Source organism: Festucalex cinctus, chromosome 4 (genome assembly GCF_051991245.1).
Source record: "Festucalex cinctus isolate MCC-2025b chromosome 4, RoL_Fcin_1.0, whole genome shotgun sequence".
Lineage (NCBI taxonomy): Eukaryota > Metazoa > Chordata > Actinopteri > Syngnathiformes > Syngnathidae > Festucalex > Festucalex cinctus.
In genome coordinates this window covers 12,248,934-12,261,487 of record NC_135414.1, presented here as the reverse complement: position 1 = coordinate 12,261,487, position 12,554 = coordinate 12,248,934, and the positions used below count along the sequence as shown (strand labels likewise).

Sequence of the window (12,554 nt, the reverse complement as noted above, 5' to 3'; positions counted from 1 at the left end):
TCATTGCAACCATACACCAGCAGCCCAATGAAAAGAGATACACTGCTGCCATCTGCTGGCCATAATTAGTGGGTGTTTTTGATTTCACAACCTCATTGACCAGGCAGCGCTCCATTAGACGTTGCACTGCACATTGTCTTAAAAAAAACACACAAAAAACAAAAATGTAGTTGACGTCAATTAACATTTATGGCGGCATACGTCATGATTTTACTAAACGTGATTAAACATTTTTGGCGGTCAATGATTAACAACCAAGGTATACAAAGGAGTGTCTTTAATCTTTCAATTTAACACAACTGAAGAAACACCTTCCATTATGGTCTACTACAGTTTAAAGCCAAACTTAAAACTGCAGTAAACAAAAGAACAGTCTGCTGACAGTTTAATTCGGAGCTGAACATATTGAATGTCATTAGATGTGATGCGGACCCAATTTTGTGGTGGATGAATGTACTGCACATAATCACGGTGACTTAATATGAGTTGAGTGAGACTCATAATGGTACCCTTTATGATGAGGTTTCATAGATAACTTGAGCATCACTGTTCATCATTTGCCAGACATTCTTCCCAACCTATTTAGCGCTGCGGTCAGCACTAATGACAAATATCCTTGGCATGATATCATTTTCACAGATTTGATTGTGTGCTGACTCCTTAGAACAGAGCTCGCCCATTGTCCTCATCCACATTTGCAACACTCCCATGCTTATAATTGTATAAACACGGCATCGGTTTCCCCATCCACCCCCAACAGCTCAGGGTGCAGTGTATTGGAGCCACACAATGGGGCTCAGTTTGGAGAGTAGGAATCCAGCATATTTATATCGTGATGTCTGAAGGCATGAAAAAATGAAGAGCTGATCTGTTTACTGATCAGCAAACATAAAAATAACTTCTCCTTGTTCTTTCTTGTCTTCCCGTCACAGGATTTTGTGCATCACTTCTCTGTGCTGCTCCCAGAGCGCATCAGTACCACCAGAGAGGACATCCAGCACTGGCTAGACCAGCTGAACCTGGAACCAGATGGGTATCAAGTTGGCAAGACCATGGTAGAGTTTATCCGTTCTCGTCTGTCACTCTTATGGAGTTTCTTAGATGGCATATGGTTGTGACATGCCAATAATGTTACACAGATGTATGAAGCAATGGATGCTCACAAGAGTTTATTAAGCTACAAGTACAAGCTAAATATGGTGACACAATGCTATAAGGATAGTCAATCATCATGCTGTCATGACGTTGCTTTTTAGGATTATGTATATGTGTGTGTACGTTGCCATTCCAGAAACATTGACTTAGTCAAAACAGCTCAGCACATTGAATTATATGGACAAGGAGGAGGGATGCAATGGGTAACACAACTGATGAAACTTGTCTTAATGTAAGGATGTAATGAAGACAGTGCCCCATATTTGGTGTATGTGTGTCCATGTATGAGGGTCCATGTCTTCAGGATGCTGTCTATATAATTACAAGTTCATACCTGGCATTTTTGTGGCCCTCCGATGTTCGTGTGTGAGTGCTTGTAAAGGTGGGGGACTCTCCAAACCTCTTCCTTTATTAAGCCGTTGTGACGTTGCGCCAACCCTGTGATGCTCCCTCCACTCAGGTGTTTCTGCGGGAGGCGGAGCGTCAGCAGCTGCAGGCCCAACTCCACCGCGAGGTTCTCAGGCTCATCGTCATGCTGCAGCAACGCTTCAGAGCCCGACTGGAGAGGAAGCAGTTTCTTAGAATGAGAGCAGCGGCTGCCTGCGTCCAGGTACACGTCTTTCTGCGTCCGTATTGCCTGTATTCAAGTTTCAAGTAAGTTTGTATTGCCTGTATTCAATTCATGTTTTTAGTTGGGAAGTGATTATGCATGACATTAAGGCTGTGCAATTAATAAAAATTTAATGCAATTTACAATTACAATTATTACACTCCATAATTACAAAATCAGCACAATCGTAAGGAAGATTATTTTTACTGATTTGAGTTGTTTAAATTTATGCATTTGCACTTAAAAAAAATTTAATAACTTTAGTTTCATTAATAAGGAACGTGCATAATTAGTGTTTCAAAGAATTGTATTTGTCTTTGTATTTTTTTTAAATTTTGTTTTAAACATTGAAACATTTTTTGATTTTGTACCAAAATATAAATGTTCGTCCTACTGCACAGTGCACATGCTGCACTCCAACTTCAAATTTTTTCCAACATAAATGAATAAATAAATAAATGTTATTATAAATTCTGTTTGGTCCAAAAGGAACTTACATAATTAAAGTGTTTCGATTTTTTATTTTTTTTAAGTTGGTCTTAATATATTTAGATTTTAAACATTTTCTTGTTTTGTATTAAAAAAGAAAAATGATGGTTTGAATAATCGTTATTTCAATTATTGCCAAAATAATTCCTTTTCAAGCCTGACCGTGATTCGATTATTTTAATATCTTTTTCCCATAAATTCAAAATAGAATTTTAAAGTCCAGGTTTATTATTATTATTATTATTATTATTATTATTTTTGTATCTTACTATTTTCTTGAAATTTATTGTTCACAAGAAGCATTGTCTTAGATTTATGAAAGGTTTTTATCATGTCCTTGAGATTTAATTATAATAAATATCAGATTGAATTGAAGCGAATCGAATCGGAGAAAAATCTAAATTGAATCGAACTGAACTCTTGAATTGAAATCGAATCAATTGAGAGAATTAGAATCGGTATCCAGCCCTACTTTTCACCATCATCTTGTCTTCCTTTCAATTTCTGAAACTGAAAGGAGTCATCAAAATATTGCTTCAATATTTTTGTTTTAGGCGCAATACTATTTTTCCTTAATAGATACATTGGAAATCCCTTTTTCACCTGGTGCAATAATTACAGTTTCCCAATTACGCAGGTGGAATGAATTCCTGCATCAGAGCAGATTTTTGTCCGAGTTCATGAGCAACAATGTATTCTATGAAGCGATAATAACAGACATTAAATAATATTAAAATTTTCTTACTGGCAGAAATGGTGGCGCTTGTACCGACCCATGGAAAGTGAGGAAGAGCAAATTGACCAGAATGTCCATGAGGCGGCAGCGTTGTGCCTGCAGGCACATTGGCGGGGTTACCGGGAGCGTCAGAGGTTCATGTTGTGGAGAGAAGCTGCAGTGGTGCTTCAGAGGGCTTGGCGCCTGTGGCTGTATCGGCGCTGCACGGCAGCTCTGGTCATTCAGACGGCCTGGCGCTGTCATCAAGCCAGAGCGGCCTACCTGCGTATCTATGCTGCTGCGGTGCACCTCCAGGCTATCATCAGAGGCTACCTTGCTCGGGAACGGTAAGACTTATAACGGGTGGGAAACACCCTTTTAATTTTTGTAGATGTCACACCAACTCTAATTTGTCTGCAGTGATTGATCATGACAACAGAGTTGTGAAAATTTTGAACATGACCAATTCAAACGCAAGATGGTGAAAGGAGTACGTAGATCGCGTGCTAGTCTTAGAGCGTACTTAGTCAATGTTCAGCGTTTATTATGAGCAAGCCCACAAAGCAGCTCTCCAATCAGATCATCAGAGGAAAGCAAACGTTTTCATACAAGCCTCTAACTCTGGTGAAAACATTTTAACCCATTAAGACCTAAAGCGCCTGGCAAAACATGCCTCGAAAACCTATGGGAGACTTTTGAGTCACCCCCAAAAAACTGAAGTTTTCCTGGCAATTCAACAATATTAAAAATAAATCATATCTCAGGTCCTGAAGTAGATAGAAACATAATTCCAAAAACATTTCACAGCTTACACCAGTGGTGTTTATACAAACACAAGTTTATTATTATAAACCTTCAATATTAAAAAAAACAATGTCGCATCTGCGGGTATATTTACCTTCAACACTGGAGTGCATATAGTTATAATAACCTTTGGGAATCGAGTGGTAATTATTCATCGTCCATTCCGTTACAAAGCCGTCAAAATTTTCAACATCCTTATTGTCTACATACATATTTCTTAACAGTATGTCACTGGTGACTCGTTACACTGATTCGAATTGCTCCTGCGCCGTCGTCAGTCACTTCACTTATTTCATAACTCCCACGATTCTGCGTCAACCATAAACACTCGAATAAAATTCCAGGACGCTACGAGGCCCACGTCAACCTCTCGTGCATATTCTGATGCATTTAACTCATTCGCTCCCAGCCATCTTCTTAGAAGCGGCTGTTTTACTGGATTTTGACTGATTTAGCAAGGCCCACAGAATATTGTCTTCTATTGCTACAGAAACAGGGAAGCTACCAAAAGAAATATTAGTCTCTTCTTTCATCAAAAAAAAAAGTGTATGTTTCCATTTTTCAGCATTTTTTCACAAATCTGCTTAGAACGGTAGAGAAATCAGATTGTTTTCAACATGGCCCTGGTTGATCTCTTATACTCTGTTGCCACCTGTTGGCTGTTTTTTGTAATTACTACCATTGCTGAACCCATTCTCTGCAGTTCAAAGGCTGCATCAAAGCCTTCTGTTTGCTCTAGCATTAAAAAACAAACAAACATATAAATATATCTTTGGGATACTTGAAAGATTTAAAATAAAACGGATTTATACATTTTTGGGAACAAATGAGTTAATCTCGGCTCAGATCAAGAATTGGTCAAAACAAAACAAAATGACATATCCGCTCATATCCGGCGTTAACGGGAGAAGCGCGGTCACACGCTCCCCGCCTTAGGGTGTAAACTAATATGGTAAGAATCACATTTTAAATGAGCTAAAACTGTCCCTATGTTCTTCCAAACACCAGCTTCAAAGAACTGACCAAACAGAAGATTAAAGAGAGGAAGATTCAACTACAGAATGGTCAGGTGAGCTTTTCACCAGAAGAGGATCCTCTTGTGAGGGTCATGGGTTTGGACCTTAGCACTTGGGAGGACCACTCCTATGACAACCAGGAAAGGACACTCAATATCCTTGGCAGCAACGATGCAGAGTTTAAGGAGGAAGAAATGGGAGGAGAATATGCCAGCTCACCTACATGGCACTCGGAGGCCCCTCGCTCACTCACTCCATCCTCAGTCGTGGTGCGAGAGAAGCTGAGAGCAGCTGATGAGCTCAGCCAGAAAGCCAACCGGGCCAAGAGAGAGAGCCGGCGGATGCGAGAGTTGGAGCAAGCCCAATTCAGTCTGGAGCTCCTCAAGGTCCGTTCCACGTGCGGCGAAGGCTCGCCCACCACCGAAGAAAGGCGCTGGTCTGTTGAACTGGTGCCCTCCATCACCCCACCTCTGTGTTCACCGCAGGGCACACCTGACAGTCAGAGTTCCAAAGGCAGCTTTGAACTCTTGAGTATTGAGGATGCTCCCAAAGCAACAGAGGAGGTGACTGACAGCGAGGACCTCTGCTCGCCGATTGGCTCGCTTGGAGCCCTGTCAGATCCAAGTATGGAGGCGATCTCTATGAGTCCAAAGACTGAGCAACTCAACAGGGTGCCAGCTTCAGATGCTGGATGCCGTTTTCAACATCAAACAGAGCCTGCCACCTCCTCCGCCTCACATCCGTCCAAACTCGAGAACTACCTCCCGACATTTTACATCCCTGCGAATGAAAGCAGCGCTGTCATTCCTAGTCATCCAACTGGGGGACCTGCACAAGACTCCAAGATGACCAGCGCTCCAACTACCGACAGTCACCCTTTAAAAGAAAGGCAAGACTCGACGCGTAGGCCGGTGGTGGTGGTCATCAGCATGCAGAAGGAAACCCCGCTGAGCGAAGAGCTCAGCAACCTGGTCCATCCTTGCGTTGAGGTTTGTGACTGAACGAGACACGAGGCAACTTCCAGCTCCGCTATTTACTGTAACCGACTCTGTTTCCACTGTCATCCCGCAGGTTGATCAGGTTGCCTTGCAGAAGCTGCTGCGGCTGAACGAGGAGAAAGAGGAGAGGCAGCGTAATCAGAAACAACAGAATGAGAAGGAGATGATGGAGCAGATACGACAACAGAAAGAAGCGCTGGAGCGTCAGCGGCTTTTCTTTGCTCAGTATGAGAGAGACATGTTTGAGAAACAGAGGGGAGAGGCTCTGCGGAAGATACAGCAGAGCCGGCAGAGTGAACAAGATGTCGGCGGACCCGCCGCCTCTGGCAAACTACCCAGACCCAGATCTCTGCTCGTTGAGAGAACATCAGGGATAGTTCCTCATAGTAGATCCCAGTCAGAATCGTCGGACCCTTCGGTGCACTCACCGCAAGGTGGGGGTGTGCCCCAGTTACCTTCTCCGCCGACCTCTGCCCCCACAGAGAGGCGCAAGGAGGATAAACATGCTGCCGAGGGCTGGGCACCCAAACTCGCCCTGCAGTCCAAAGATGGAGCAAGCAGAGTGAGAGCAGCCAGCAAGAAAGTGCAACGTAGTCAGGGCTCCACTGTTAGTCTGACAACCAAGCCGGGAAACATCTTCTTCTCTCCCAGGGACAAAGTCACTTTTACTAAGTAAGTATTAAGATAAGAAACTACTTTAATTGGGTCAGTGCGGAGAGTTCTAAGCAGTGTTATAATAATGTTTGCTACTTATTTTTTGACTGAAATATCTAAGTAATTAGTGTAGCAGTGAAGTGCTCCTGTCATCGTCACATATTGGGGGTTCATAGTTTTACCTTTGCTTTTGGCAAATATGAATATCTGAATAACTACATGTCCTAGGAAAAGGAAGTATCTTTTTGTGATGAACAAATTATTTAATTTAATTAATACCACTGACATTCACAGATGTTCAATATATGCATCACTTGTGACTAGTGCTGTCAAAGTTAAAGCGTTAACTAATTAATTAATCACAAAAAATTATCGCATTAATCATTGTATTACCACAGATTAATCACACTATTAATTTTGACCGCAGATGATCCTTTTTAGCTGAAAGTGGATGGTTACATTAAAGGTAGCTGTTGGAGTTTGAGCAATAAACATAACTACATGCATTAAAGTAAAGCATTTAATAAATGTTTACATATGCCGTAGGTCATTTTTTCCCCATTTTAAATTAGGCAAATAATTGATTAGAAAAAGCAGGATGAGCATGTGCAGCGGGCAAAAATGTTGGGGAAAAAAAGCTTTTTCAAGTCAGTGATTAATCATGATTAATCAAAATTCTACGATGTGATTAATCTGATTAAAAAATGTAATTGTTTGACAGCTCTACTTGTGACACAACATATGTCAAGTTGGTAGTTCAGCTCCTGCTCAGCATCATTCCATCATTCCTCTTTTTGTGGCACATCCACGTTTACTTTTTAGTTGTAAGGCCTTTTCCTGAAAATGCAAGCTGCACACTGTTTGGCTGTGTGTGACTTTTGTTGACACACAAAATGTTTAAGTGCTAATCATCCTTTATCCTAAATAAAGAGAAAGTGACCAGTAAACTTTTAAACTATTTTTTACACATTTTTTTTTAAATCTTATCAAGCTACTTGGGAAAGACAAACTAAATCAAAATGGAACATGTTCATCTTTGTAAGCAAGATTTTATACAACACAGTTAACACTGACACTATTGTGGGTGATTGTGCTTGTGTGACGAATTGCTTAAAATGATCCTCGCATTTTGGAGTGATGAACAGCACATCTCCAAATGAGTACGAAAAGAGACTGAAAGACACTAAGTATTTTGCCCTATAAATCAAAACTTTTTTTTGCTGCAAATGGAATTTAAGTCTTGTGTTTCGAAACCAAACTAATCCTGGATGATGTAATTCACAGTAAATGTTTTCCCAAGCCATAAAAGACATAATGAATTGTAGTAGGCTACCGGTCAAGTAGACTGTGGATTTATTTTTATTTCATCTTTATTTATCCAGGTAAATCACGTAGTTGTTGTGTTGGCTAAACTAACATAATGCCTCTTTTATTTATTTATTTTCTTCAATATTTTCACTTCAGATTCGACAGCGTTAACGTCACCAAAGGGACGCCTCAAGCTGCCGCTACAGAGGGGCCTACATCTGTTTCCAGACTGCCTAAAGGAGCAAAAGCACGCGATGTAAGCAAAATTATTATTATTATTATTTTTATTTTTTTTAATACATTTGTGCTGCATTGAATGAGTGATTGAATGAATGAATTGCATTTATGGGTGGCCTATGTCTGTGTTGAGGTGAAACACAACTATAAGAAAAAGGGTATGACAGCAAACTGGGCTCTATCCTCTTGCTATTTCAACATGCTGTTATCACTTCCGGTGAACTCCAGGTGGGCAGAGTGGGGCACAAAAAGAAAGCCCGAATGTCACGGACTCGCTCCGACTTCCTCACCCGCGCCCCCGTCCTTTCTGTTGGGGGCGATTCAGATGAGGATGACTATGACGCCACCAGCCCCCAACATTCCCCTCTACCCCTGTCCAAGCAGAGCTCCATGGAGGAAGGCCTCGGAGGCTCCTGTTTTAGTGACTCCGACATGGTAACAGGCCCCATCCACGCCATCGCTGGCCTTGGCTTCGTTCTTTACCTCTTTGCCGCTTCTTTACTCCTAACTCCCACAGCATAGACAACTGACACTTCTTTATCCTGAGCTTCCACATGTGTTTTATTCAATTGACTCAGTGGAAGACACATTTTGAAATGCCCAAAAATATTTTGTATTGGGAAAAAAAAAAAACTGTCCCAGAGAAGAAGAAAACATCTGTTGTAAAATGAGTTGACTATGAATCAGAGGATAAAAGGTTAATGTTAACTTCACAAGGAGGGCGATTTCTTAAATGTGTTTTCCCAGACCTACTATTGCTACTAAACTTTAAGTGGGTTTACTAACATAACATGACCTTTTTTTCTCTCACAGGTGTTTTTCAGTTATTCTTTAATGTTTGTAATGTTTTGTACAAAATGTGCATGTCATTGTAGTTTAACTGTCTAAACATTGTCTAAGTGTACGTTTTGTGGTGCCAAATTTGAGTTTGATTATAATTAGCTCCTGTTGAGGGGGTGATATACGGTTCATGGCTATAAAGATGTGACTGCTGCCATCTACTGGTGGGCCATAATACAGCCCAATATTTCAAGCAGCGTTTGCCTCAAGTTTTGCCCAATACTTTTAAACATTCTCTCACACACATTGTTATTCCAGCCTGCAGGCTCAGAGGGGAAAAAGGATCTGCACAAAGTTATGTCTACAGGAGATCTGAAAAAAGTGGACTCATTGCGCAAGAACTCGCAGGACGGAAGGTTTGCTGTTCCTCTGATTATTCAAAGTGTTAGCATAGTAATTGCATTTGGTATATGTGGAACACAATTTTATGCAGTCGGTTTTCAACAGAGTCCGTGGGAAGATGCGTTTCTGGACCAAGACCAAGCAGAGTGATAAGAAGACCTCCAGAGAGAAGCTGATTTGCGGGGCTGATTCGCTGGATGCAGACTACGTAGACACCGGGACATTGCTGAGAGAAGGTCTTCAAGGTCAGTTGAATGTTTTGTTTTGTTTTGTTTTTCCGTAGAATCGGAGGTGGTTGAGTGTGGACGTAATGAAACCTCATCACGCTTCCAGATTAAGAACTCTTACCACGATGTCTCTGACGGAGCTTCTTGTTCATTTAACAGGTGAAGAAAACCTGTCACCTCGCTACAGTCCCGACCCAACATGGGATCGAGGGTTCAGAGACTTGAAAGAGAATAAGGAACCTTCTCCCAAGGTGAAGCGAAGGCGCAGTGTCAAGATCAGCAATGTGGCCGCAGAACCTATTCAGTGGCCAAGTGACGGCCTTCAGATCCTCACCTGCACTAACGACTACACGAGCATGAATGACTTTCTCATGAAGAAGGTAAGGTCACACACACACACCTCTCCATATTTTTTGTTCCAATTGTGGTCGCTCGCTTTTAGATCAGTGACTTGGACACAGAAGACAGCAAGAAGGACACCATGGTGGACGTTGTATTCAAAAAAGCATTGAAGGAATTCCGTTTGAACATCTTCAATTCCTATTCCACAGCCTTGGCGGTACGGAATCTTACTCGAATTACGTACAGTTGAGACAGTACTATTTGATTGACAATTGTTTCCACAGTAACATGATAAACCTCTACGCTTGTCTTACACCACCAGATGGACGATGGTAAGCGCATCCGCTACAAAGACCTCTATGCTCTGTTTGAGCAAATCCTGGAAAAGACGATGCGGCAGGAGCAGAGGGACTGGCGAGAGTCTCCTGTCAAAGTTTGGGTGAACACCTTTAAAGTCTTCCTGGATGAGTTCATGACTGAGTATAAACCTCTGGAGAGCACACAAACGAAGGTAATGCCCTCACAAACTCTTCAAGGATATTCATAGTGATTTTGAGCTCATAAATATGATCCGTTTCGAGTGGTGTGGATCAAATGTGAAAGAAGCATCTTCATGATTCTGATGTCTGTTTTGCAGCAACCGAAACCTGAACGCAAAAAACGGAGGAAGAAAGATGCAGACATTGTAGGTTTCTTCGGTGACATCATTATTCTATATCATCTTATTATCTTATTAAAAATTAAAACAATTGTTTGCCTTTACATTTTGTGTAATACACCTTGTTTAGTTATTCAAGTCCCAGAATATTCTGCCTTTGCAAATGAATAATGTTGCGCACTGTCAAAAAGAGCCGTTACTTAAACAATATGTTGTTCATTAATCAATCAACTTTATTTATATAGCACCTTTCATACATTTAAAATGCAACTCAAAGTGCTGGACATCCATAATGCAATAAAATAAAAGAAAGAAAAAGCCCCCCCATCCCCATGATCGTACCCACAGACACACCCAAAACCCAACAAACACATGAAAACCACAACATGGCTGGGCACAGATGTACCCTGTAAGGAAAGGCACCCAGGAGGAGTTCATCCACAGTGAGATGGATGAAGACCAAGCATCCCTCTCACTGTGGAGGCTCCCCCATGAGAAAACACTGGAGCTAAAAATTTTATAACTACCAAATAAAAACATTTAAACACTAAAAGAAAACGGTTAAACACGATAGAAAAAATAAATAAATAAAAACAAAGCTACAGGACAATATAGATTAAAAGTTAAATAAATAAAAGGGGATAAAAAAGTAAAAATAATAATAAGTAAAATAAAATAAAATAAAATAAAAATAAAAAAGGTCAATCAAATGCCAAACTAAAAAAGTAAGTCTTAAGCCTCCTCTTAAAAACATAAATATTCTCTGCAGACCTGATGCTCTCTGGCATGCCATTCCATAGGTGAGGACCATAGTGGCTAAAGGCAGCTTCACCATGTGTCTTGGTCCTCACCTTTGGAATAGTTAAAAGGCCGCTGCCAGAAGACCTCAGAGGCCGCGAGGGGTAATAGGGTAAAAGCAAGTCAGATAAATAAGATGGGCCAAGACCGTTAAGACATTTAAAAACTAATAAAAGCACCTTAAAATCAATCCTGAAACGCACGGGGAGCCAATGCAGCGATTTTAAAACTGGTGTAATGTGCTCCCGCCCTCCGGTCCCCGTCAGCACACGTGCAGCTGAGTTCTGAAGGAGCTGTAGGACTGAAATATTCTTTTTGGGAAGACCAGAGAGCAGGGAATTACAATAATCTAAACGACAAGAAATAAAAGCATGCATCAGCACCTCCGTGTTGGCCTGTGAGAGAAACGGGCGGACTCTGGCAATATTCTTAAGATGGTAAAAACCGATCTTGGCTACATTTTTAATATGAGGATTAAAAGTTAGCTCAGAGTCAAAAAGGACGCCCAAATTCTTTACACATTGCGTGGGTTTAAAATCTTGTAGTTTAGGTAAAAGTTTCTCTCTCTGACCTTCAGGACCGATGACTAAAACCTCTGTTTTGTCCTGGTTGAGCTGCAGGAAATTTTCTGCCATCCATGACTTAATATCTAAAATACAATTTAAAAGGGTATCAATAGGCCCCATGTCATCAGGTGACACGGCGATATACAGCTGTGTATCATCAGCGTAACTGTGGAAGTTGACGCCGTGTCTCCTGATGACTTCCCCAAGGGGAAGCATATAAAGATTAAAAAGTAATGGGCCTAAGATTGAGCCTTGGGGAACCCCACATTTAATTTCATGGGTTTCAGAGGAACATGTATCCATACTTACAAAGAAATATCGGTGTGTGAGATAGGAATAAAACCAGTTAAAAACTGTACCAGAGATGCCCACCAGGCTTCTAAGTCTGTTTAATAAAGTGTGGTGATCTACTGTATCAAAGGCAGCACTTAAATCCAGTAGCACCAAGACTGTAAGCTTTTTCATATCTTCATTACACCTGATATCATTTAAAATCTTTAAAAGGGCAGTCTCGGTACTGTGGTTCATCCTAAAACCAGACTGATATTTCTCTAAAATATTATTTGTATCTAAAAATGAATTCAATTGAATAAAAACAATTTTTTCTAAAATCTTACTTAAAAAGGGTAAGTTGGATATAGGTCGATAACTATTAAAACTGCTGGGGTCCAAATTGCTTTTCTTCAGAAGGGGCTTCACCACCGCCGTTTTAAAGGCGGCAGGAAAAACACCCGTCTGAAGAGAGCAATTGACTATAGTTAAAATCTGTTCCTCAAAAAATCCATAAAATGTCTT

The 12,554-nt window shown here is 40.9% G+C and overlaps 1 protein-coding gene across 6 annotated transcripts in view; it reads left to right on the top strand.

Annotated features, from left to right (window-relative positions):
* myo9aa (myosin IXAa) overlaps positions 1 to 12,554 on the top strand; it is a 93,075-nt gene that overhangs the window by 73,377 nt on the left and 7,144 nt on the right. For 5 of the 6 annotated variants that reach the window (XM_077518943.1, XM_077518944.1, XM_077518946.1 and 2 more), the window contains 13 exons: positions 933 to 1,055; positions 1,616 to 1,765; positions 3,006 to 3,316; positions 4,782 to 5,778; positions 5,861 to 6,459; positions 7,906 to 8,005; positions 8,215 to 8,421; positions 9,085 to 9,182; positions 9,274 to 9,413; positions 9,555 to 9,775; positions 9,838 to 9,954; positions 10,060 to 10,248; positions 10,375 to 10,422. In XM_077518943.1, the coding sequence (XP_077375069.1) occupies positions 933 to 1,055; positions 1,616 to 1,765; positions 3,006 to 3,316; positions 4,782 to 5,778; positions 5,861 to 6,459; positions 7,906 to 8,005; positions 8,215 to 8,421; positions 9,085 to 9,182; positions 9,274 to 9,413; positions 9,555 to 9,775; positions 9,838 to 9,954; positions 10,060 to 10,248; positions 10,375 to 10,422 (3,300 nt within the window). The remainder of the gene's footprint in view (positions 1 to 932; positions 1,056 to 1,615; positions 1,766 to 3,005; positions 3,317 to 4,781; positions 5,779 to 5,860; positions 6,460 to 7,905; positions 8,006 to 8,214; positions 8,422 to 9,084; positions 9,183 to 9,273; positions 9,414 to 9,554; positions 9,776 to 9,837; positions 9,955 to 10,059; positions 10,249 to 10,374; positions 10,423 to 12,554) is intronic. The other variant, XM_077518945.1, reaches the window with a different exon arrangement.